Source organism: Physeter macrocephalus, chromosome 11 (assembly GCF_002837175.3).
Source record: "Physeter macrocephalus isolate SW-GA chromosome 11, ASM283717v5, whole genome shotgun sequence".
Taxonomy (NCBI): Eukaryota; Metazoa; Chordata; class Mammalia; order Artiodactyla; family Physeteridae; genus Physeter; species Physeter macrocephalus.
Window position 1 is genome coordinate 75,396,463 of NC_041224.1, and position 26,070 is coordinate 75,422,532.

General features: G+C 45.3%; 1 protein-coding gene across 17 annotated transcripts in view; it reads left to right on the top strand.

The window, feature by feature from the left end:
• Nucleotides 1–26,070, top strand: part of ADAMTS17 (ADAM metallopeptidase with thrombospondin type 1 motif 17) — a 361,173-nt gene that overhangs the window by 49,103 nt on the left and 286,000 nt on the right. For all 17 annotated transcript variants that reach the window (XR_008618598.1, XR_008618599.1, XR_008618602.1 and 14 more), the window contains exon 4: nt 17,061–17,233. Coding sequence is in view for 12 of the 17 variants with exons in the window: in XM_055088178.1 (XP_054944153.1) it covers nt 17,061–17,233 (173 nt within the window). In the remaining 5 variants the exon portion in view is untranslated. The remainder of the gene's footprint in view (nt 1–17,060; nt 17,234–26,070) is intronic.

A 26,070-nucleotide genomic window follows, 5' to 3' on the forward strand; every position in this document is an offset into this window, starting at 1 on the left:
ATTTTGTCTGATATGAGAATTGCTACTCCAGCTTTCTTTTGATTTCCATTTGCATGGAATATCTTTTTCCATCCCCTCACTTTCAGTCTGTATGTGTCCCTAGGTCTGAAGTGGGTCTCTTGTAGACAGTGTATATATGGGTCTTGTTTTTGTATCTATTCAGCCAGTCTGTGTCTTTTGGTAGAGCGTTTAATCCATTTACATTTAAGGTAATTATCGATATGTATGTTCCTATTCCCATTTTCTTAATTGTTTTGGGTTTGTTATTGCAGGTCTTTTACTTCTCTTGTATTTCCTGCCTAGAGAAATTCCTTTTGCATTTGTTGTAAAACTGGTTTGGTGGTGCTGAATTCTCTTAGCTTTTGCTTGTCTGTAAAGGTTTTAATTTCTCCGTCGAATTTGAATGAGATCCTTGCTGGGTAGAGTAATCTTGGTTGTAGGTTTTTCCTTTTCATCACTTTAAATATGTCCTGCCACTCCCTTCTGGCTTGCAGAGATTCTGCTGAAAGATCAACTGTTAACCTTATGGGGATTCCCTTGTATGTTATTTGTTGTTTTTCCCTTGCTGCTTTTAATATGTTTTCTTTGTATATAATTTTGGATAGTTTGATTAATGTGTGTCTTGGCGTGTTTCTCCTCGGATTAATCCTGTATGGGACTCTCTGTGCTTCCTGGACTTGATTGACTATTTCCTGTCCCATATTAGGGAAATTTTCAACTATAATCTCTTCAAATATTTTCAGTCCCTTTGTTTTTTCTTCTTCTTCTGGGACCCCTATAATTCGAATTTTGGTGCATTTAATGTTGTCCCAGAGGTCTCTGAGACTGCCCTGAATTCTTTTCATTCTTTTTTCTTTATTCTGCTCTGCAGTAGTTTTTTCCACTCTTTTATCTTCCTGGTCACTTATCTGTTCTTCTGCCTCAGTTATTCTGCTATTGAGCCCTTCTAGAGAATTTTTAATTTCATTTATTGTGTTGTTCATCATTGTTTGTTTACTCTTTAGTTCTTCTGTGTCCTGGTGAAACGTTTCTTGTATTTTCTCCATTCTATTTCCACGATTTTGGATCATCTTTTCTATCATTACTCTGAATTCTTTTTTCAGGTAGACTGCCTATTTCCTCTTCATTTGTTAGGTCTGGTGGGTTTTTACCTTGCTCCTTCATGTGCTGTGTTTCTCTGTCTTCTCATTTTGTTAACTTACTGTGTTTGGGGTCTCCTTTTCGCAGGCTGCAGGTTCATAGTTCCCGTTGTTTTTGGTGTCTGCCCCCAGTGTCTAAGGTGGTTTCAGTGGGTTGTATAGGCTTCCTGGTGGAGGGGAATAGTGCTGTGTTCTGGTGGATGAGCCTGGAACTTGTCTTTCTCGTGGGCAGGACCACATCCAGTGGTGTGTTATGGGGTGTCTGTGATCTTATTATGAATTTAGGCAGCCTCTCTGCTAATGGGTGGGGTTGTGTTCCTGTCTTGCTAGTTGTTTGGCATAGGGTGTCCAGCACTGTAGCTGACTGGTCATTGAGTGGAGATGGGTGTTAGCGTTGGAGATGGAGATGTCTTGGAGAGCTTTCACCATTTGATATTATGTGGAGCCGGGAGGTCTTTGGTTGACCAATGTCCTGAACTCGGCTCTCCCACCTCAGAGGTACAGGACTGACACCTGGCTGGAGCACCAAGACCCTGTCAGCCATGCGGCTCAGAAGAAAAGGGAGGGGAAAAAAAGAAAGAAAATAAAAAGAAATAAAGAAAAATAAAACAGAGTTATTAAAATAAAAAATAATAATTATTAAAAATAAAAAATTTAAAAAGTAATAAAAAAAGAAAAAAAAAGAAAGAAGGAAGAGAGCAACCAAACCAAAAAACAAATCCACCAATGATAACAAATGCTAAAAAGTGTACTAAAACAAACAAACAAACAAACACAAAAAACAGACAGAGACAACCCTAGGGCAAATGGTAAAAGCAAAGGTATACAGGCAAAATCACACAAAGAAGCATACACATGCACACTCACAAAAAGAGAAAAAGGAAAAAAATATATATATCATTGCTCCCAAAGTCCACCGCATCAATATTGGGATGAGTCATTTTCTGTTTAGGTATTCCACAGATGCAGGGTACATCAAGTTGATTGTGGAGATTTAGTCCGCTGCTCCTTAACCTGTTGGGTTCAGGGGACCTGTTGGGTCCCCTTTCTCTTCTTTGTTCGCATAGCTCCTGTGGTTCAGCTTTGGATTCGGCCCGGCCTCTGCATGTAGGTTGCCTGAGAGTGTCTGTTCTTTGCTCAAACAGGACAGGGTTAAACTAGCAGCAGATTAGGGGTCTCTGGCTCACTCAGGCCAGGGGGAGGGAAGGGTACTGAATGCAGGGCAAGCCTGTGGTGGCAGAGGCCGGCATGACGTTGCAACAGTGTGAGGAGCACCATGTATTCTCCCGGGGAAGTTTTCCCTTGATCACGGGACCCTGGCAGTGGCGGGCTGCACAGGCTCCCAGTAGGGGAGGTGTGGATAGTGACCTGTGCTTGCACACAGGCTTCTTGGTGGCTGCAGCAGCAGCCTTAGTGCTTCATGCCCATCTCTGGTGTCCATGCTGATAACCGCAGCTTGCACCCATCTCTGGAGCTTGTTTAGCTAGTGCTCTGAATCCCCTCTCTTTGCACACCCCGAAACAATTGTCTCTTGCCTCTTAGGCAGTTCCAGACTTTTTCCAGACTCCCTCCTGGCTAGCTGTGGCACACTAGCCCCCTTCAGGCTGTGTTCACGCAGCCATCCCCAGTCCTCTCCCTGGGATCTGACCTCTGAAGCCTGAACCTCAGCTCCCAGCCCACACCTGTCCTGGTGGGTGAGCAGACAAGCCTCTCGGGCTGGTGATTGCTGGTCGGCACCGATCCTCTGTGCGGGAATACCTCCACTTTGCCTTCTGCCCCCCTGTTGCGTGAGCTCTCCTCCGTGGCTCTGATGCTTCTTCCCTGTCCACCCCCGTCTCCGCCAGTGGAAGGGGCTTTCTAGTTTGTGGAAACTTTTGCTCCTTCACAGCTCCTTCCCCGAGGTGCAGGTCCTGTCCCTATAATTTTGTCTCTGTTTTTTCTTTTTTCTTTTTTCTTTTGCCCTACCCAGGTGCATGGGGAGTTTCTTGCCTTTTGGGAAGTCTGAGGTCTTCTGCCAGCATTCAGTATGTGTTCTGTAGGAGTTGTTCCACATGTAGATGTATTTCTGATGTATTTGTGGGGAGGAGGGTGATCTCCACGTCTTACTCTTCCACGATCTTGAAGGTCTCTCTCCACCATATTATATCTTAACTTCTCAGAATCTACATCAAATTTACTAACTTATTTCCAGTGAGATATAGAAACATTACCCCTATATCGCTCTATTCTCTTTCCCCTTTTGTGAACTATTACTGTTTATAAATATATATCATAATATGTATTTTATTTTTATATATTATATACATATCACAAACCCAACAATGAATTGTTGTTAGTATAATTTTTCTTAATTCATGTAATTTTATGTGTATTAAAGAAGCTGAGAAAGGAAAAATGGAGCAAGTCTATAGAGTTTGTTATATCAACCTTCCTTTTCATCATTTCTTGCTCTCTTCATTTCTTCCTGTGGATTTGAGTTATCATCTGTTATCATTTTCCTACCCCAAGACAACTTTGCTAACACCCATCTCTTTTGTGCTTCTTTGTGAAGCTCATTATCTTTCTCTATGTGAAAGGTCTGATAATACATCTATGTAAATAATGTTTTATACAATTTCTTTTAAAATCAGTTAGGAGAAAAAGGGGAATAAATATGCAGTTATACTCTTTCTTTTAATTACATATTCAACTCTATTATTTTTCATGTGTTTGTGGATTTGAATTGTCGTTTGGGGTACTTTCTTTTAGTCTGAACAACTTCCTTTAGTATTTCTTGCGAGGAATTTCTGCTAGGAACAAATTCTCTCAGTTATCGCTTATCACAGAATATCTTTATTTCACCTTTGTTTTTGAAGGATAGTTTTGCTGAATATAAGGTTAACAAATGAGCTTATTTGCAAAACAGAAACAGACTTACAGATATCAAAAACAAACTTATGGTTACCAAAGGGGAAATGTGGCAGGGAGGGTTAAATCAGGAGCTTGGAATTAACGTACACGCACTGCTATATATAAGATAACCAACAAGACTTAACTGTATAGCACAGGGAACTCTACTTAGTATTCTGTGATAACCTATATGAGAAAAGAACCTGAAAAAGAATGAATACATGTATATGTATAACTAAATCACTTTTCTGTGCACCTGAAACTAATACAACATTGTAAATCAACTATACTTCAATTAAGTTAAAAAATAAATGAAAATTAAAAAAATAAAATAAAATGAGGTTGTGGTAAGACCACTCCCCCCTCACAAAAACTATTTACTGAACACCTACTATGTGCTAGGCACTAGGTATGGAGCGATGAATAAACTGGCATGATTCCTGTTCTCACAGCTTCCTGTAGAGTGGAAGAGACTGTTACTAAACACAGAACAGTTAAATTATTTCAAATTGTGGTTAAGTGCTCCAAGGAAGAGAGAAGTGTGTTCTGGTGACTTAAGTGAAGGGGTCCAAGGACAGCCTCATTGAGGAAACGGCATTTGAGTTGTGAGGACAAGTCAGTCAGGTGGCTGTTTGGAAAAGAATTTCCCAAATGGAGCTATTGCGTGTTCAGAGGCCAGGGTGTGGGGAGGAGATTCATTGCTTGAACTCATGAAGGCCAGTGTGATTATGTGGTTGCTCCCTACTTGGACTTTAGGGGAAGCCACAGGACAACAGAGGGAGGCCACAGGAAATTGGGAGTGGGGGGTCTTAGTGAATTTGCGAGTTGGCCTAACGAGGGTTTCCATTCCCTCTGCTGTTTGATGGGTTTGCTCATCCTGGTGGACCCCAAGGCTACTTTACCTGTGGAAGTCTGAGGAATGGCTGACGTGGCCATAAAGGAACCACTCACCTCTTGGTGACCCAGTGGGGACATTGGAAGTTTGGGAGTAGGAGCCCCACTAGTAAGGGTGTCAGGAAAACTGCAGCCATGCTCAGATGAATGTGCCTTTCTGGGCAGGTTCTTTGGCCCTGGAGTGTCCTCGGCATTCGGGAAGGGGGTTCTTTGGGAAAGAGTCATAGTCTGGTGACTGGGTCTAGGCCAAAAGAGGAGCACTTGACTTATTTTACCACGCCTAGGCCTGCTGGTGGGTTATTTGAGCTCTCTCTCCATGTGTTAGGGGACATCTTGGGCTTCTGTGAAAGTCAAGGGGCCTTTGGAGGAGTGAAGGATGTCTGATTGTTAACTGCTCTGGAAATATGTGGGCATCCAATATATTTGGAAGAACCTCTGACATCCAAGACAGAACCATAAATTTGTTTTCCCTAAGCTTCTAAAAAGAGGGCAAAGGATTTTTTGATCCTTTTGTTCCTTGTTTATGGACTTCATTCTCTCATTCACTTATACATTCAAAAATAATGATTGAATGCCAACTACGTACCAGGCACCCTGCTCAGTGTGGGAGATACAGAGGCGAGAAGGGAAGTCCCCACCCTCAAAACCCAGATACCTGGGGAGATGTATAGCCCACGACCCGAGGCTGTGCTGAGCACTGTTGGGTATCAGGGGGAGGGGAGGAAGGAAGAAGCCTTCACCTATATTTTAGTTTTGTGTTAAAGCAATGAAGAGTTCCTGGTCCAAAGATATGGCCTGCCCTCCTTGCAAAGATGGAGGAATATCTGGGCTGTCTGAAGTTTCTTGTACTTCTTTGTCAAAGATGAAAGACTGCCTGTCAAAAGAAACAATATCCAGGAACCCTGTGGGGGATTCCAGGTGCAGAAGACAAGTTGATTTCTTTTCAGGCTTTTGTTTGTCCCATCTTGCTCTGGCCGAAACATGGCACAATAATTAATTTCTCTTTCCAAGCTGTGTATTTGGGGGATGTTCTTTTTTTCTCTTCCATCAATTTAGAAGATAAAACCATCAGGCTCCAGTAGGCTAGTGTAATCTTTCAGCAATAGACTTAACTGAAAAGTGGTGGTGAGAAGCACATGATAATTCCAAACATTTGCATTTGTTTTCTTGAATTTGTCAAATGTATCTGATGGACCTCTGAGATGACTGTCCTTTCTGGGAATCACACATTGTCCTGATTGCCCTGACTATGTGACTATACACACTTCAACTCATGTGAAGGTGACCTGCCCAGTCCACACTTCTTAAGGCAAGAAAGAAGATGGGCATCTGTATGGACTAAAATGTGTCCCCACTAATCTCTGTGTTGAAGTTCTAACCCCCAGCACCTCAGACTAGGAATGTGTTTGGAAATAGGGCCTTTAAAGAAGTGATTATAGTTAACTGAGGTCATTAGGGAATGTTTTTTTTTTTTTTTTTTTTTTTGCGGTTCACGGGCCTCTCCCATTGCGGAGCACAGGCTCCGGGCGCGCAGGCTCAGCGGCCATGGCTCATGGGCCCAGCCACTCCGCAGCGTGTGGGATCCTCCCGGACCAGGGCATGAACCCACGTCCCCTGCATCGGCAGGCGGACTCTCAACCACTGCGCCACCAGGGAAGCCCGGGAGTCCTTTTAAGAAGAAGAAATTTGGACTTAGATGGGTAAAGGGAAGATGAAGACAGAAGACAGCCATCTGCAAATCAGGGAAGAGAAGCCTCAGAAGAAACCAACCCTGCCGACACCTCAGTCTTGGCTTCTAGTCTCCAGAACTGTGAAGAAATAAATTTCTGTTGTTTAAGCCACCCAGTCTGTGTTACTTTGTAATGGCAACCCTAGCTGACTAATGCAGTATCTTTTACGAGAAACATTTAATATTTAATAGAGGTTGAGACAAGGTTTTAGACTGATGTGAAATAAACCAGAAAATGCAGCCATCTGCCTTACCCTCAGGGAACCCTATGACAGCCAGTGTAAAACATTCTTACTGGAATAGGCCCAGCATCCGGACCAGGGCATGACCCCACGTCCCCTGCATCGGCAGGCGGACTCTCAACCACTGCGCCACCAGGGAAGCCCGGGAGTCCTTTTAAGAAGAAGAAATTTGGACTTAGATGGGTAAAGGGAAGATGAAGACAGAAGACAGCCATCTGCAAATCAGGGAAGAGAAGCCTCAGAAGAAACCAACCCTGCCGACACCTCAGTCTTGGCTTCTAGTCTCCAGAACTGTGAAGAAATAAATTTCTGTTGTTTAAGCCACCCAGTCTGTGTTACTTTGTAATGGCAACCCTAGCTGACTAATGCAGTATCTTTTACGAGAAACATTTAATATTTAATAGAGGTTGAGACAAGGTTTTAGACTGATGTGAAATAAACCAGAAAATGCAGCCATCTGCCTTACCCTCAGGGAACCCTATGACAGCCAGTGTAAAACATTCTTACTGGAATAGGCCCAGCATCTTTGTTAGATGGTGCCACCTTGCATCTTCCATTTTTCCTGCTTCTTTTTTGCTGGTTGTACAGCTCTGTCCTTTCCTGATACAATGAATAGTGCTTTTCTTCCTCCTCTCCTTCCAGTTGGAAGCCTGCTTTCCCTAGGAGTCTAGGCTGTTTCCTTGACGGTTCTTTCATCTGTGGGGTATTTATAGGACTGTTAATGTTTTACATGTTTCTCTCCCCGCCTTGAGGGGAGCACCCAGCGCCGGGCCAGCCACAGATTCAGAGTTTGACTGGCACCTGTTGAACAATTATCGTCTTTTCTCAGTTGGTGTGAGGTGGGCGTATTAGAAGCCTTGTTCTTCTTTGCTGGCAGTCTGTGACTGGAAAGGGAGAGTGGTAGAAACAGAGTGAAGATGGTAGTCTTCTGTAGGCCTGGGTTTTCTTATTGGTTGTGTGAGTTTTTTCCATCTCAAGCTTCCCTCAATTCTAGTATTTGCCAGAAGTGTTCCTGTTTCTTTCCTCGCCAGACCTCACCAAAGTCTGTATAGTTTCCTCACCTCTCACTTTTTTCCCTTCCCTGTCCTGGTTTCTGCTCCCCTGTCCTCAGCAGCACTCTCCGTAAGACCCACTTGGGTCTGGACCTGGCCCTCTGCTGTACTGGAGGAGCTGAGCAGCCCCTCGTCCTGAGACTTTATTTTCCCTGCACCTCACCATCCGCCCCCAGTTTGGTTCCATTTCTTCTATCCAGTCATGCAGTTTGGAGGTTCCGCAAGGATCCCTCTGGGATCGTTGCTTCCTAGATGCCTATCTCTGATTTCGCCTTTGCTTTTGAGCACCAAGTCTGCACACTCGACAGCCAACTTGACCTCTCCACTTGGGTACTTTAAAAGCAACTGAAACTAACAAGGCCAAAACTTGCAGTGCTTTTTTTTCACACCTGGCCCTGTTCCAGGGGTCCCTAATTCAGTGGTTAGCACAACCATACAAACCAGGAATTATCCCTGATAGCCCTTCTTTACCCACCCAAATATCCCTAGTATTCTTGGTCCCACCTTCTAAGTACCTCCTGAATCTATTTACTTCCTTTCACCGGCAGTTGCCCCCTCTGTCTAGTTGTGGTCCCTATGTACCTGAGCTCCTGTAGTGGTCATCCAACTAGTGTCCCCACTTCCATGTCCCCCTGGAATCTGTTCTACCAATAACAGCCAGGGTGACACATTGGAAACACAAGCCCTAGATGGCTTCCCACTGCTCTGGGGTTAAAGAAGAAAACCCTGAGCACATTGCATGTGACCCTTCAGATGTGCCCCTGCATTATTGCTCAAGCCTCTTGGCCAGCCATACTCTCTCTGGCTCTTGGATCCCTGTGGTTTCTAGAACATGCTGTGCTTTCTTCTGTCCCCAGGGCCTGTGTACCTGCTGTCCCCACTGCCTGGACTGCTCCCATCGCCTCTCTTCTCACTCCCACTGATTAACTGTTGCTTATCCTCCTAATCTTGGCCCTTGTGTCACTTTCTGATGGAACCCAGTCTAAATTGGAACCCTCTTCTTTTTATCCTGTCATAGTATGATCTATTCTTTCTTGCAAACATTTGTTATATTTATAATTTTTATATACTCATTTGTTCATTTGATTAATGTTTATTCCTCCTAGGTCATCACCTACATTGCCTAGCACATAGTAGGTTCACAATTCAATATTTGTTGACCAAATGAGTATCTTCACAATTTAGTATTTGTTGACCAAATGAGTATATTCACAATTCAATATTTGTTAGCCAAATGAGTATCTTCCCACCTCACCCACAGACAGTAGTGCCTGGTTGCTTGGTGCCCACGTGGCTCTGACCATGGGTGGAAAGGTCTGGCAGGGCCAGCTTAGCCTTCTTACCCCTGGCCCTGCTGCCTCCTAGGGTGGGGGTGTGGGAGGGATACCTCCTGCCTAATGAAGGGACTGATTTTGGACTCCAAGGTTGATCAGTTCTTCATTCAGGATCTTAACCACAAAAAACCCTATTTTCCACCTTTCTTTGTAAGGAATTTACATGAAAAAAATATGCCTTTTATAAAAGTGACTTGGCCTTGGGGGAAGTTATTTAAAGAATTCATACTTGGAGAGCAAAACTTATTTTTTTCCTTTTTAAAAAAAAAAAAGAGAGAGAATGCCATTATTTTTCAAGGATATTGGATTTATGCAGCTGCCAAAAGTTCACCTGGCTGGGAGTTCTTCTGCACATGTGGAACCATCATTTCTAGTTGAAAAGGTAGTTTTTTGTTTGTTTGTTTCATTTTAAATAAGCAGACCCTTTGTTTGAAGAAAATAAAAGTGATCAGAAAATAATTTTCTTGGACCTGATAATTTTCTTGGAAAACATGTTGTTTGTCTGTGTGTGTGCAAACTTAAAAACGAGACTTGTTCTTCATCCTCCTCCAGTACTTTCCCCATGTTGACTAGGAATCTGTAAGGTGCTGTCCTCGGGTCTTTGGATGTGGCAGTGATAGGTTGTTGGGAAATCTATGGCACACACTGATGCTTGCATTTCCTTCACAGGGCACCCCATTGATTGGTTTTTGTTAAAGGTGACTCAGAATGAAGGGCACCGTTCCTGTCTATGGCAGGGTTCTGCAGTGTGGAAGTGCATATCCAATATCTTAATATTTCCATGGTGAAGAAATAAATCCTTATTTCTAGAACTGGGAGGAGTCCTTGAAGCTTGAATGAAATATAGGAATTAGTTTTAGGACTGACCCTCTCATTTTAGGCTATATCAGTTTGTGTCTAGTCAGGAAAACAGAAACTGTGCTAGGTATTTCTAATTATGAGATTTAACACAGGGAATTGGTTACATCAGTGTCAAAGTCTGAATGAGCAGAAGTGGAGCTGAGGTAACCCAGGTAATAGCTATCTCTCCAGGGCTGGGGAAAGAAAAGAGAAAAGGTGGCATTTCCAAGACCACAGAGCTTGCAGCAGTGGTCTGTGGGGCTGGGGCTGAGACCTGTGAGGGACATCAGACCACCAACGAGGTACAGCCAAGCAGGTGTCTCTATGGATGTACCTCTGAGGGAGATGAGGAGGCTGGGCTGGGAGTTCCCCAGGAGCTGGAGGCTAGAGCCACAGCTGCCCAATACTGCTGGAACAATGCCACCCTGAGCTGAAACACAGGAGCCCATTCTCCCCATCTCCTGCCTTCCAGTCTCCCTCCAGCGCCCCCTGTTGGCAGAGCTGAACAGGAAGCCAGCTAGCAAGGGAGTCCAGGAAATAGTTTGCAGGCCCCCAACCCCAGAGTGGAGCACAGAAGAGAGGGCTGGGAGAAAAAGGGCAAATAACTGGTGCACAGGAAATGGATACCTTTTTGTTAAGTGGCACCTTCAAGGACATCAAGATCAGGCCCAGGTGAATTTTCAGGGTTCCCAACTCCCACGCTGAAGGTATTTTTATAACATCTCATGGCTGCTTACTTGGGGAGAGTTAAAGACAAAAGATGGTGGGGCTATTGGACATGCAGTTGAAACCACACATCTTACTATTTTTCATGCTGTGGCGGTGGTGGCTTTGGTTCCTTGAAAATGGGTTGGTGTGGCCATGGCGGGGGTGTCTGTACACAGAAATCTCACTTGTGGCGACAATCAGTCTCTCCTCCAAGGAGTGTGACTGTCTGTTTTCCATCTTAATGAGAAACATTTGATTTCCATTCTTCTATCCTGTGTGAAATGTCATTAATGTTTCATGGTTTAAATAGCTGATTTCATGTACAGTCATGTTTTGTGTTCTATCATATTTCTGATTATTAAAATATTCTGCCCTCTGGAATGTTGGGAGGTTACATTGGGAAGTTGAGCAGGAGTTATAAGCCACTCCTCTTGAAACTTATATTTTTGTATAATTATAACTTATTGTTGCATGATTGAGGATGTCCTTAGAGAAACTGTTTCATGCCCCTACCCAGTTAGAAATGTTGAAGAACAAGTTGATTGGTGAGTGTCTAGACTAAAGGTCCTGATCAGACCCTTTAGGGTGCATACAAGCATCCACTATTGGTTCTGGGTCATGCATGCAAAGTTTAAAAATTAGCATTTAGACCCTAATAGTTAACAGCAATAATAGTAATGTAATAATAAGTATAGAGATAAGACTAGCAGCATCATTTGAGTGTGCTTATTATATATCTGATCCTGTGTTAGTTTCCCCACATCCACCCTAAGAGAGCAGAATAATTATCCCCTTGTTTTAGAGATGAGGAAGCTTGTCCCTGGCCACCCCAGCATGGGCAGACTCTACCCAGCTCTGTCGGATGTCACAGCTGGGCTCCTCATAATTAGAGTTGTCTCCTCCTCCTTAGGTGGAGGGAGTACTGTGTGAGAATTCAATTTTAGGACATTTAGGTTAAGTTCCTTGAAACTTAGTCTTGTTATTAATTAGGAATTTCAAAGAGTTAAAAAAATTCACTCAACTAAGTGTAATTCTCGAATGTTCCTACTATGCACCAGGCAGTGCTCGGAGCTTTGGTGGGTCCAGAGGGTGATGTTTGGGTCCTTAAGCTCACAGTCTAGCCCAGAAGGCGAGCATAGACCCACGTTAGACTCTAACATGGATGGGAGTTTGGAGTTTGCAGGATTGCTGGGGAGCAGGGGATTCAGGGGGCACTCCAAGCACCTCAGAGTTGGCTGTCCAGGTCCTCCGCCTGCAGTGGGCCATGGCCGGGGTGGGGGGGTCACTTGGGCAAGCTGCATGGACCCCAGAGCTCCAGTCTCCTGCTTAGTCTGGTCTGAGAGGTTTTACTGTTTTCATGGCTACTTCTGTTTTCTAGTTTTGAATTAGTTTTTGATGTGGTAGGTACAGAAAAAAGAAAGTCCCATCCACGTGTCCTGCATGGCAGCCCAGCCGGTTCGGGCAGGGGAGCTGTAGACCCTTGCGCCTTGGGTGGGCTGTGCCACCGAGTGAACAAGGGGACCCTGCCTGCCAAGCAGCACCCCTCTTATTCCGGAAGCCAGTGTCACCATCTGTGCTCTCACCTCTTCTTTCTAACTCGGACCACCTGTCATCCCCCTTTCTTGGTTCTGCTGCCCCACTCTTGCCCTCCTGTTATGTTGGCTGCTGGGCCCTTGGTCCTTCTGGGTGCTCTCACTGCCCCCTCCCCTGCGGACTGAGGGATCACTTGAGGCTGCCGACTTGGAACACGCCGTGAAATTTCTTTGGAATTCCCTTTGATGAGTGTTTTTAATTTTCCGTCCTTTAGTGTTAGAGAAGGGACTGAGGGATCACTTGAGACTTCTGATGGGATTTCCTTTGTCCTGCCCACTAGAGAGCTGGAGAAAACCCATGGTTAACACAGCTAAAAGAATACATGATTCTGGACTCTTCCCCGATGTCGAGGGTTCTGGTTGTCCACCGTGCTAGTGTGCCCGGGTGGGGACGTTCTTGATCTGGACCTTGAGTGCTGTGTGTTGGAAATGTTTATTTTTCTGGCTTGAATGACAGGTTCAGGTTAAGTCTGCATCTCCCTGTTGACTCTCTAAGCATGTTTGACACCTGCTACCTAGTTTATAGTGGTGGAGACTCGTCTTTGTCTTCTCAGCCTGAAGAGCCCAGTGCCCTTGGGCAGCTGTCTCCATTTCCTCCACCATGTCTGCTTTCCCTCTAATTTGCTTCTGCAGCTGGCAGTGCTCCTTTGGCACAAAGAGTAACCTGAGGTCTTCTCTGGTGATGACATTATAGAATCAGGCATGCAAGGATCCTCCTTGTGCAGTGGGACATAGAGTTATTTCAGGGCTGGCTTCTACCGTTTGAACTCTCACACCAAATATTTTGTGATTTATGCATTGGTTTTCTCTAGTGAATACCTAAATACTCTATTGTTGTTAAACTAAAGAAATATCTATACTATATAGAGCTTGGCAATTCATAACTGAGCTTATTTTTTACTTTACCAGGAGCAAAACTAACAACTACAGGAAATTATATATTTGCTCAGCATTTTCATCAGTCTCCAAACTCTTAGAATAAGTAATATATAATTTGAATATGCTAAAAGTACAACATTTAGAATGCCCTTGTTTTCTTCCTTGTCTCTTTCTCTCCCGCATCTTGTTCCAAACAAGATTCAGGGTAACTTGCATAAACACACACAATTTTCTTTTTTAATGGATAGTTGAGGTAAAAGGAAAATAAATGTAAGAAAAATAATATGAAGCCAGAGATTGAAAATCTACCAAGTCAGCACCAAGCCCCAGCAATGTGCTGGCAAAAGAAACTGCTGGGCTGGACTTGGGAATGATCCCCAGTGTCTGTGACAACAGAAGAGGGCCTGGGGCCTTGCAGGTTGTGGTCTGTCCTCATCAGTGGGGTGAGGGCCGCCTCCCTTGTTCCCACAGTGGAGGGAGACAGCTAATGACCGAGTGAGCTTGGAGGGCCCCCAGGTGGCTGCACGCCTGCCTGGCCTGAACTTTGACTTCTCCTGTGAGGTCTAAATCCAGCACCCATGTTATTAGGAAATTGGTGTTTTTCTTCTTGCTTTTCAATATGCTTATAATCTGTGAATATTTGTATTGATGAAACTGTTTATTAGGGTATATTTATGCAGTTCATGGAATTAAAGGTAAAAATAGGTTATGGTTCTGTTCTCCCTGTAGGAAAGGAAGAACCATCAGAAGTGATGGCTGTAGAGCTTTGCTGGTGGAGGTGTTGCTGGGAGCAGGGAGAGAAGAGGAGGGTGAGCTTCCCTCCCCCTCCACCCCTGTTCCCACCTGCAGGGATAGGGAATGCAGGTCATGGGTCTCTTACCTGCTATTACCCAGTCCAGGCTTTTGGACAGACTGTTGAGCATCTTTATTGTTTCACTGCAGAAAGAGTGGTGCCTTTGATGAGGGCTTGTTGCCCTAGACTTCACTGGAGGGAGTATTCAGTATGTGGCCTGGGCACCGCATTGCCTTTTGAAATCTGAAAAATTTTGATCTCCTGAAACCCACCTAGCAGTGGGGGTCTGAATCGAGGCTTGGGGCCTCTCCTCTTGTGCTTGGGACAGGACAGAGCCCTGGGGTATGTGGGGGTCACCAGCCGGCCTAGCGTGGTTGTGGCATGACAGCCCCAGTTAGCAGTTCTTGGTGAGGGGGGCTTAGGTAAGAGCACACAAGGCCCGGGAGCTGGCTGTGTAGTTGCTGCTGTTGCTCAAGGGCCTGGTGCGAGTGGAGGCCATCTGAGCGGAAGGAACAGTCACTGAAGGCTGCTCCTCCTGACCAGGTCCTGCAGCAGCCAAGTCGGTATAGAGCATCCTTTCCTGCTGAGTTTTCTGTGGGCTTTCCCATCCCCATGTTTTAAGTTCAGACAACAGTGAGGAGCATGTTCGCACCCAAAGCCAATGCAAGAGGGAGAGTCAGAGCTGCTGGGTGAATCCTGAGTTCTAGGGTCAAGTTTACCCCTGCCCAGTGCTTGACTTCAGCTTTGTTATGTGGGAAATAGGGATTTCACTCTCTCATTCATCCACGTATTCATTCATTCACTCACTCAAGCATGCATTCATTCAGTGAGTGTTTACTTCGCAACATGTGCTGGGGCCTGGGGCTGGGGGCAGTGAAAGGGGCAGATGAGGTAGTTGTAGTGCAAACCCTTTAAAAACCACAGAGCACCTGACCGTTGTGTTTTACCTATGACTGAGTGTTCTGGGCATATGTTAATGTGCAGCATTTTACCCTTTATGATACCCTGTTTATTAGCTCCCCAAGATCCATTAGGGAGGGAGGGGCAGGGCTTGTTTGTTCCTACTTGAAAGGGTGATGCCCAGTGAATCATTTTGATGTGTGAAATGTCCAGGGGGTGATCTGCTCCTCTGGTGGGGAGTGCTGGTCTACCTTTCTTAGAACTCACCTCTTACGTGTTTAAGCTCGCCATCTCTCAGAGAAATGTCAGTAGTGCACCCTTTAGACCCTGCTAAAAAGGCAGCTCTTTTCATACAGGAACCAGAAAATATAGACATGGTGTGAAAACAAGCACCCAGTGTGGGGAAGAGCTGCAGAGGAGTTCATGATTTGGGATGCTGAGAGATGGGCAAATAAATCCCAACTTTGGGAGGAGCTGAGGCACAGTTTGGCTTGTGGTCACCTGGGAGAATGTGGGTGACCTCATTATAGCAAAGCTCCTGCTTGGGTGGCCCTTTACTTCTGCTGCTTTAAAATGAGGGTGACATGGCTCATCACAAATTCCAAGCTGGACAGGTTGGCCTGATCCAGGCAGTGAGCGCCTGGCAGGCATGCTGAGCCCAGGATTTGGAGGTCACCCATGGTCCACCTTCCTCGTGTTCAGAGGGGACCTGTTGGTGAATGTGGGTGTAGGTCCGGAGAGAGATCCTCAAAGAGGGGCCTCTTTCATTTTGACCATGTACAAAGGCAGTACCATCTGACACCTTTTACCTTTTATCTTAGAATAGACCCTGCCTTCCCGAATTTGATTCCTGAGGCCTGGAAGTCTCCATGGGAGGTGGGCCTGGCTTTGGGGAGGAGGGAACCACCCTGCAGGTTGACAAGACATATATATAGATTTATATCTGCTTCTGTTTACATCACTAAATAATCTTCACAGTTGTACTTTTCATGGCTGCCTGCTGTTTTACCATTGTTGGCTTTCTCTGTGGTTGTATTTGTAGATTGTTTTTCAGTTTGGCTCACTGCACGGACTATTCTGTTTGTACATTATGACCCATATTTCAGTTTTTTCTTATAGTATGCATCTTTGGTTCTGGAATGATTGGGTCACTGTATGAGGGCAGTTTGTACATATGTGGGTTGGGTTTACTGCATGGAAGTTGTAGCAGAGCTGGCTTCTGTGTGAGCTGGTATAAAGATGGAAAAAATAGCTATCAAATTAAGGAGCTGCCTTTCTAGTCACATTCGGATTCTGAAAGAGCACGTTATTCATATCAACCTTTGATGTTAGAGGTGTTTGCACCCACAAATCTGTATGTCAGTCCTCACATGGCAGCTTTGAGCGTCCAGACATCCTGACGTGGGCTCAAAATAATGACCATAGCTGTTTAGCAAGTAAGATCTTCTAGGAAATCAGTTGATCTGAGGAGTCAGTGGAGGATTACTTACTGTTTACTAATACCTTCCCTGTGGTGAGGAAAGAACAAACTCTAATCTTGGCCTGGATGTGTGTGTCCTGTGATTTGTTTTGTTTTTTCTTTTTTGATGATGCTCTTTTTTCGAAATACTGCTTTTGTGCCTGCTAAAGTTTGTAGCTCCTTATTCGTGACTCTCGGTGCAGTCTCTAGACTGCCCTCTTCCAGGCCCCTGCTCATTGGCCCAGCAGTGGGTCATGGTGCTTTCAGAAAGCCTGGGGGTCTGTATCATTAACTCTCCCCACTGGGCCCAGGCTTCCTTTTCCTCCACAGACTGTGCTGTTCTCCCCGTTCCCTGCAGGGACAGATTTTCTATTCTGTAATCTTTGGCCCTATCTGCCCCGTCGCTGCCACAGTGGACGGGCGTGACCCTCGTGACATCTGGCCCCCAGGCATGCAGGCCGCGGCAGCAGAGGGCGATGGACGTTGGGCCTGGCCACTGGTCGGGGAAGACTGACCATTCTCTTGGGGAGGCTCGATGGAAGGCCTGTTCACTGCGTGGACAGGAAACCAATACACTAAAGGGCTGCACAAATGTCTCTTTGTTTTCTAGAAAAGAAGAAGCCGAGGAGGGGCTGGCCATCACGAGACTGGCGGGAGCGGAGGAATGCCATCCGGCTGACCACCGAGCACACAGTGGAGACGCTGGTGGTGGCCGATGCTGACATGGTGCAGTACCACGGGGCCGAGGCCGCCCAGAGGTTTATCCTCACTGTCATGAACATGGTGAGTCCGGGACCAGCACCTGACCAGGGGTTTTGCTTCCTCTTGGACGAGCGCTCTGCATGTGGGTGCTGGCCATCTTCTCCTGGGGGTGGGGGGATGGGGACATACACAGCCTTGTGACCCCTGGGCAACACGGAGTGCAGGGGGCTGGGAGGTGCCCCCAGGGAGAGGCCTGACTCGCCAGCCTGGGCTGGTGTGGGGTCAGCGCCTGAGTCTGCTCAGTGATGGGAGTCTGCCCGCACTCCTCACCAGAGGCCTCCCAAGACCCTTTCTATGGGTAAATGCCCCTCCAAGGGGATTCAACGCTAAGTCAGTCCCTGCTCTAAGGAGCCAACAGTCTCATAGGAGGAATCAAGATCAGACTTTAATGTAAAACAGGGCTTGTTGTGCGCAAGGAAGAGGGGTTATCTAGTTGAGGGAACCAAGGAAACAACCTATGTCTACATCTGATTTGTTGAATGAGGAGTGAGGGAAACCTTCACTTGGTGGGTAGGTTGGGGAGGGACCTCATGCATCAGATTTTAGATGCAGGTGGTTGTTTGCACAGAAGGATGTTTGTGTGCATCCCATGTCCACCCATCTATCCACTCTCCTAACAAGCATTTTTGAAGACCTCCTGGCATTGTGTTAGTTGCGATGCAAAAAGACCTGGTCCTTCCCTCAGGAGGCAGTGGTGTCACAGATGGATGGAGTGTCTGTGTTTCAGTAGACATCTCTGCAGGGAGCACTGGGGGCTGGGTGGAGGGCTGGGGAGTGATCACCCCACAGCATGGAGGCTTCATGAAAGAGCTGACCCTTCAACTGTGTTTGCCAGATGGGGGAGCGGTGGCAGGTCATGCAGGGGATGCCGCAGGAGTTGCATCCGGGGGAGGGCAGGTGGTGTGATGTGGCTGCAGCAGGGAGTGGAGCAGCCTTAAGGTGGGGACGTGCATAGGGTCAGGATGTGGAGCGGGGATAAGGCATCCTTATTAGCGGGGCCGCCGACGGGGAGGGGAGAAATGTGTCTGGAGCGAGGTTTGGAAGAGCAACCCCAGCAGCTGCACTTGGGTGGATTGGAGTGAGAAAGGCAAGAAGGAGCACTGGGAATGGAGTGTGTGAGGAGAGAGGGTCTGAACTAAGGGGCAGGACTGGGGATGGAGGAGGCATTCATGCAGAGAGGAGGATGTGCTGGGAGGAAAGACCCACAGGACTTGGTGCCTGGCTTGGAGAGGCAGGAGGAGGAGGCGAGAGAAATCCAGGGGACCCCTGGGCTATAACCTGGGTGGCTGGGTGGACGGTGGGCCACTGGATGGGAGAAGAAGGAACAGAGCATTTGGGGACACAGCAAGGAGTTCTAGTCTGGACAAGCTGGCTTCGAGTTCCCCACGGGAGCTCAGGATGGAGGGTCTGGCTGGAAGTAGGGACTGGGGCTGATCGGCGCACAGCTGGGAGCTGCAGCTGTTGGCGTGGCCAGCCATGTCTAGGTGGAGCACATCGGGGAGAAGAGAAGCTGCCCACAGATGGCCCAGTGGAGTGCCAGTCCCAGGGGGCCAAGCAGAGGATGGGGAGCTGGCAGAAGGGCAGACAGACTGGGCAGAGGTTGTCCCTAAGGAAAGAGGTGAGAGGTGCAGGAAGGGAGTGGTTAACAATGCCAGATGCTGCAGCCAGGTCCCCGAAGGGATAGCTTTAGGGATTGTTGGGGGTGGCAGCTGGGTATGGGCAAACTGAAATGAGACCAGGAAGTGAAGAAGTAGAAACAGCATCGCAGAAGATCTTGGCTGAGGGAGAGAAGAGAAAAGAGCCTCGCTAGGTGGAATCAGGGTCAAGAAGGACTTTGGAGAGGGAAAGGGGTCAGGGGTTACAAGTGTGGGGTTTAGGCCCAGACAGGCCTGGACCAGGACTCCTGCTTTGAGCACAGAGCTGGCTGGCAGTGTCAGAACCTCTCTGAGCTGGCTCCCCCTGCATGAAGAGCAGCAAGGCAGGGGCTTAGCCACTCCGAGGGCCTTGTGCCTGGCTGCGAAGGCACGTAAGCCTCATGGAAAGAGAGTGAGAAGAGAAGGCCAGGCCCTGGGCTGTGCTGCGGGGGGTGAGAGATGGCTGAAGGCAGCCCAAGAACAGGGAGGCTAGAGACATCGCTGAGGTCACACAGGAAGTCACTGGTGGGGCTGTGACCATCAGGCCAAGCCTGTCTATAACTGGCCACAGGGAAATATATGGTTGTGAACCCCACCCTGGGCTAATGGGGGTGGCGAGCCCCATGGCAGTCCTGGCCCCTGTGAAGACAAGACTCTGGAACCTTGACCTCTGTCAGGGTGACTTGCCAGTGCTTGCTTTCGGGACACGTATCAATTTGCAGGAAATTCCATCTGTCTGGTCCACACGCCCTCAGACAGGCCGTGCTCTAAAGCTGAGGCTGCTTTGGTGGTGCGTGGAGATTAGAATCTTTAAGGTGAGTTACTGTTTGGACCCGCAGACCTCCCCATAGGATGGGCTCTTCTGCAAAGCAAACGGAGATGTGGACCCCCTGTGGGACTGATCCAGGACTTATCTGTTTTCAAGACGTGGGCACAACATGAGGCACCTGGTCACCCTCCCTTTCAAAGTCATCAACTCTGGGAGTTCCATTAACTTCTTTCCTTCCTCCCTCCCTCCTTCTTTTCCCCCTCCCTCCCTCCCTTCCTTCCTTCCTCTCCCTTCTTTCCTTCCTTCCTTTCTCTTTCTTTCTTTAGATTTTTAAAACTTGTGGTTAAAAAATACATACCGTAAAATTTTCTCTCTCACCTACTTTTAAGTCTACAGTTCTGTGACATTAGGTACATTCACATTGTTGTACAGCCATCATCACCATGCATCCCCAGAATTCTTTTTGTTTTGCAAAACTGAAACTCTGTACACATTAAACACTAACAGCCCATTCTCCCCTTGCCCAGCCCCTGACAACCACCCTTCTACTTTCTGTCTCTATGAATTTGACAACTCTAGGGACTTTATATAAGTGGAGTCACACAGTATTTGTTCTTTTGTGACTGGTTTATTTCACTCAGCATGATATCCTCCAGGTTGGTCCATGTTTTAGCAGGTGTCAGAATCTCCTTCCTTTTGGCTGCATAATATTCCATTGTGTGGACAGACTACATTTTGTCTCTTCATCCGTGGATGAACATTCGGGTTGCCTCCTCCTAAGGCTTTGTGCACAATGCTGCTGTGACTGTGGTGTACACTCTATCTCAGTCCCTGCTTTCACTTCTTTTGGGTATGGACCCAGAAGTGGAATTGCTTCTGTTAACTTTTAATGGTTCTTGTCCCTGATTTCTGAGAAATATTTCTGAGTTCCACATTTGCACAAGCCCAGGTCTCCCCGGTGGCTGATTAATGATGGGTTGCAGTGATGCAGTTGCCCAGAGGAAGCCCAGGAGGTGGGCTGCTGGGGCCTGGCTTGGCACCAGACTCTTTCACCTGTAGGTAATTTTATCTCATTTATTTTTTTTTGTCCAGAGCACAAGTCCAAGGAATAAACATTCATTACAACAGCTAAAGTAGTAATAAGGCAAAGCTCCTAGTTTGACGTTTGCTTTCATAATTTTATCATCCGGGCAAGGGAAGCTATTTTATCACAGGCTGGGAGAGGGGTTGTATGTGGGAACATTGTTCTCCCCATGCGCCATGGGCTGTAAGGACTGAACTACAGGGGCTGAGTGGTGGTGATGCTTGGCTTTAATTTGACCCTCTTCAGTCCTCTTCAGCTGCTGTTACTCTGCTGTTGGAGGCTCCAGATCCCGCTGCTGAGGGCAAATCTGGGGCCAATCACATTAATTTGGGATTTACATGTTTCTTAACAAGGCCTACCTAATAAGAGCAGTGGCACTTTGGTGAAGGGCATGTGGCATTTGTACACTGACACTTAGCCCTTCAGTCATCTGCCCTTGGAGTTTCTTGGCCAGTCTGATGAGGCCAGAAAGCAAATGAAAGCAGAGTATCCGATCCACTCACAGACTCTCACCACTGGCAACCTGTTTCTGTTGCTCTAGCTGTGGGTCGCTCTTCAGCATATTTAAAAACAAGTTGCATTCAGACAATGCACCTTACTTTAAACAAGGCCACCCTCCACCATCACCACCGTCCTTCAATTTCTCACTCTAGTGTAGAAAATCCGAAGAATTCTATCCTGCCTGTGGCTGTTTCAGAAAAGGGATTTCTGTTAGTAAGATCATCTTTAAGCCAGGAGGATGGGAAAGGATTGTGGCTGGGCCAAGAAGCCCTGTCATTAGACAGGGCCCCCAGGTACAGCCAGCAGGAAGGTGAGGCCAGCCAACCCCTCTCTTTCCTGTTGGACAGTGTTTTCTGTGGCTGTGTAAGACTGAAACATCTCTGTCTCCTTAGCTCCTCTGGATTTGGAAGGAAATCTGCTGGAGTGGTTGCCACCTTCATTCCAACCAGTTTCTCTCCAGCATAATCTGGTGCCAGTGTCCAGGCGCCCACCCCTCCCTGCCCTCCCACTTGGGTCTCTGTGGGCAGGGGACCGACTCAACTCTTATGTGCCACTCTGACCCCAAGAGCTAAACACAGACAAGTCCCTGTCCCCAAGGCAGGCCAGGGGGCTTGCAGGACCTATGTGTGTCGTAGCACATCCACAGCTGGCAGAATTTGGTGTCAAGTGCTTACAGTTTTCATAGCATCTTATAGTTATGGTGTATTAGATCTATGTCAATCAGTAGCCCAATGGCCCATGTTGGAGAGGAAGGAAGGAAGTGTGTTTGCGATGCACTGACCAGTCCAGATGGAAGCTTCTTGATTTCATGTCACTTCCTCCTCATACCTGGTGGATTTCATCATTCTCATTTTACAGTGAAGGAAAGAGAGGCTTGTGGGGAGTACAGGGTGCAGACCAAGTGAGGACTTAGCAGGGTGAGGACTCAGGCCTGGGCTGAGGAACCCCTGTACCACCTTGTCAAGGTGATGAGCATATCTCAAATCTGTCTTTTCTTTCCATCTCCACCCTGGACTGACCGCCATTATTTTTTACCTCAACAACTGCAGGAGTTCTTGCTGGGCTCCTCACTTCCATTTTCTCCCCCCCTTGAATCCTTGTTGCAGAATGGCCAGCAAGATTTTCTTCCAACAGGATTAGGACCTTGTCACTAGGCAGTTCTGAGGCTCTCTGTGGCTTTCATCGTGGTGGATATGGAAATCCTTCCCCTTCTGCCCTCCCAGGCCGTGTGGCTGGGGTCCGCCTGCTTCTCGTGGGCTTCATTCCTTTCTCCACATTAGCACAGACTCCTGCCATGTGGGCCACCATTTCTCAGGGGCCCCAGCTCCTCTCTGACTTGTGGTAACTCTTTGTGAGGAATGTTCTTCACCCCGCTTCATACATGGCTAGTTCCTCTGTCTTTTAGGTCTCTGTGTAAATGTCCCCTTAGAGGGGCCCTCCTTGCTGACTCCTCTGAGAAGGCCACCTGTTTTCTTTATCATAGCAGTCTGGTTTTTACTTGGTGGTTCTTATCTTTTTTTTTTTTTTTTTTTTTTTTTTTTTGCGGTACACGGGCCTCTTACTGTTGTGGCCTCTCCCATTGCGGAGCACAGGCTCCGGACGCGCAGACTCAATGGCCATGGCTCACGGGCCTAGCTGCTCTGAGGCATGTGGGATCTTCCCAGACCGGGGCACGAACCCATGTCCCCTGCATTGGCAGGCGGACTCTCAACCACTGCGCCACCAGGGAAGCCCGGTGGTTCTTATCTTGATTTATAATTCCACATTTATTTCCTTTTTAAAAATCATCTTGCTGTGGAGTTTTTGTATGCTATTGAATTTAAGCTGGTATAAAATCAAAGTGCTATAACGTTAGGATGTTAAATATAATGCTCATAGTAACCACAAAGAAAATAGCTATAAAATATACATAAAAGGAAATGAGAAGGGAATTAAAAAGTTTCACCATAAAAAATTTTGCATGCAGAAAAAATAATGTAGGAAATGAGGGACCAAAAAAAAAGCTGTAAAACATATAGAAAATAAATAGCAAAATGCACAGGTAAGTCCCTCCTTGTCAGTAATTATCTTAAATGTATGGATTAAACTCTCCAGTCAAAAGACAGATTGCAGAATGAATATAAAAAATGCTCCAATGTGTACAAGAGGCTCATTTTATATCAAAAGACACAAATAAATTGAAAGTAAAAGAATGGAAAAAGATATTCCATGCAGATAGTAACCATAAGAGATCATGAGTGGTTATACTAATGTGATACAAGATAGACTTTAGTCAAAAAAATGTTACAAGAGACAAAGAAGGCTACTGTATATTAATAAAAGTTTCAATACAGGAAGAAGATATAACAGTTACAAGTATTTATGCACCTAATAGCAAATTATTAAAATATATGAAGCAAAAATTTGTAGAATTGTAGTGAGATATATGCAGTTTTCTATAATAACAATTAGAGACTTCACCCCCCCACCCCCACCCCCACTCTCAGTAGTGGATAGGAAAACTAGACAGAAGATAAGTAAGGATATAGAGGACTTGAGCAACACAATAAGCCAACTAGATCTAACAAGATATACAGAACACTCTACCCAGTAACAGCAGGATATTACTTTTTTTTCAAATGCACATGGGGCATGCTCCAGGATATACTGTATATTAGCTCACAGATTAAGTTTCATCAGATTTAAAAGATATCATACAAAATATCGTCTCCAACCACAATGGGATTAAGTTAGAAATCAGTAACAGAAGGAAAACTGGAGAATTCACAAATATGTGGAAATTAAACAACACACTCTTAAACAACCAGTGGGTCAAGGGAGAAATCACAGGGGAAATGAGAAAATGAATAAAGGTGAATTAAAATGAAAACACAACATACCGAAACTTATGGAACACAGTGAAAGCAGTGCTCAGAAGGAAATGTACAGCTGTAAAATGCTTACATTAAAAGAAGGATCTCAAATCAATAACCTAACTTCACACCTTAAAGAGCTAGAAGAGCAAACTGAACTCAAAACTAGCAGAAGGAAGGAAATAATAAAGATTAAAGCAGAAATAAATAAAATAAAGAATAGAAAAACAATAGAGAAAATCAACAAAACCAATAATTGATTCTTCAAAAAAATTAACAAAATTGATAAATCTTTAGCTAGACTGATTGATTAAAAAAAACTTGAATTACTAAAATCAGAAGTGAAAGTGGGGGTATGACTACCAATTCTATAGAAGCAAAAAGGATTATAAAAGAATACTGTATGAATTGGGCAATTGGGATTGACATGTATACACTGATGTGTATAAAAGTGATGATTAATAAGGACCTGCTGTATTAAAAAAATAAATAAAATTCAAAAATTCAAAAAAAGAAAAGAATGCTATGAACCATTGTATGCCCACAGATCAGATAACCTAGATGAACTGGACAAATACCTATAGAAACACAGAGCTTACCAAGACTTAATCACAAAGATCTAGAAAATATGCATAGACCTATAACTAGTAAGGAGATTGAATCAGTAATCAGAAATCTCCTGACAAATGAAAGCCCTGAACCTGACAGCTTAACTGGTGAATTATACTGTATATTTAAAGTAGAACTAATTAATCAATCCTCCTCAAACTCTTCCAAAAAACTGAAGAGGAGAAAATGCTTCTAACTCTTTTCTATGAAGCTAGCATTGCCCTCATACCAAAGCCAGATAAAGACACTACAAGAAAAGAAAACTGTAGTTCCTTATGAATAAGAAAACAATTTCCCTTTTGAACATTATTACAAAAATTCTCAACAAAATACTAGCAAACCAGAATCATATTGTGCACCATGACAAACTGGGATTTATTTCTAGAATGCAAGGATGGTTCAACATACAAAAATCAAGCAGTGTAATACACCACATTAACAGAAGGAAGAAAAAAATCACATAATCGTCTCAATTGATGAAGAAAAAGCATTTGATAAAATTCATCTGTCTTTCATGATTAAAAAAACACTCAACAAACTAGGAATAGAAGGAAGCTACCTCAACATCATAAAAGCCATATATGAAACCCCATAGTGAATGTAATACTCAATGGTGACAGATTGAAAACTTCTCCTCTAAGATTAGGAACAAGACAAGGATGCTTACTTTCACTACTTCTAACCAACATAGTACTGGAAGTCCTAGCCAGAGCAATTAATCAAGAAAAAGAAATAAAAGGCATCCAATTAGGAAAGGAAGAAGTAAAATTATCTATGTTTACAGATAGCATGAGCCATGTAGAAAATCATGAAATCCTACACACAAAAATTAGAACTAATAAAATAATTCAGCAAATTAGGGTGTAAAACCAATATACACAAATCAGTTGCATTTCTGTAACTAACAATGAACAATCTGAAAAGGAAATTAAGAAAACCATTCCATTTACAATAGTGTCAAAAAGAATAAAATACTTAGGAATTAATCAAAGAGGTGAAAAACTTGTACACTAAAATCTACAAAACATTGATGGAAAAAAAGAAGACAAATAAATGGAAAGACACTGATGTTCATGGATTAGAAGTCTTATAATTAAGATGTCAGTACTGCCCAAAGCAATGTACAGATTCATGCAGTCACTAGCAAAATCCTAACAACATTTTTCCTTGCAGAAATTGAGAAATCCATTCTAAAATTTGCATGGAATCTCGAGAGACCCTGAATAGCCAAAACAATCTTGGAAAAGAAAAAGTTGGAAGACTCACATTTCCTGATTTCAAAATTTACTACATGGGCTTCCCTGGTGGCGCAGTGGTTGCGCGTCCGCCTGCCGATGCAGGGGAACCGGGTTCGCGCCCCGGTCTGGGAGGATCCCACATGCCGCGGAGCGGCTGGGCCCGTGAGCCAT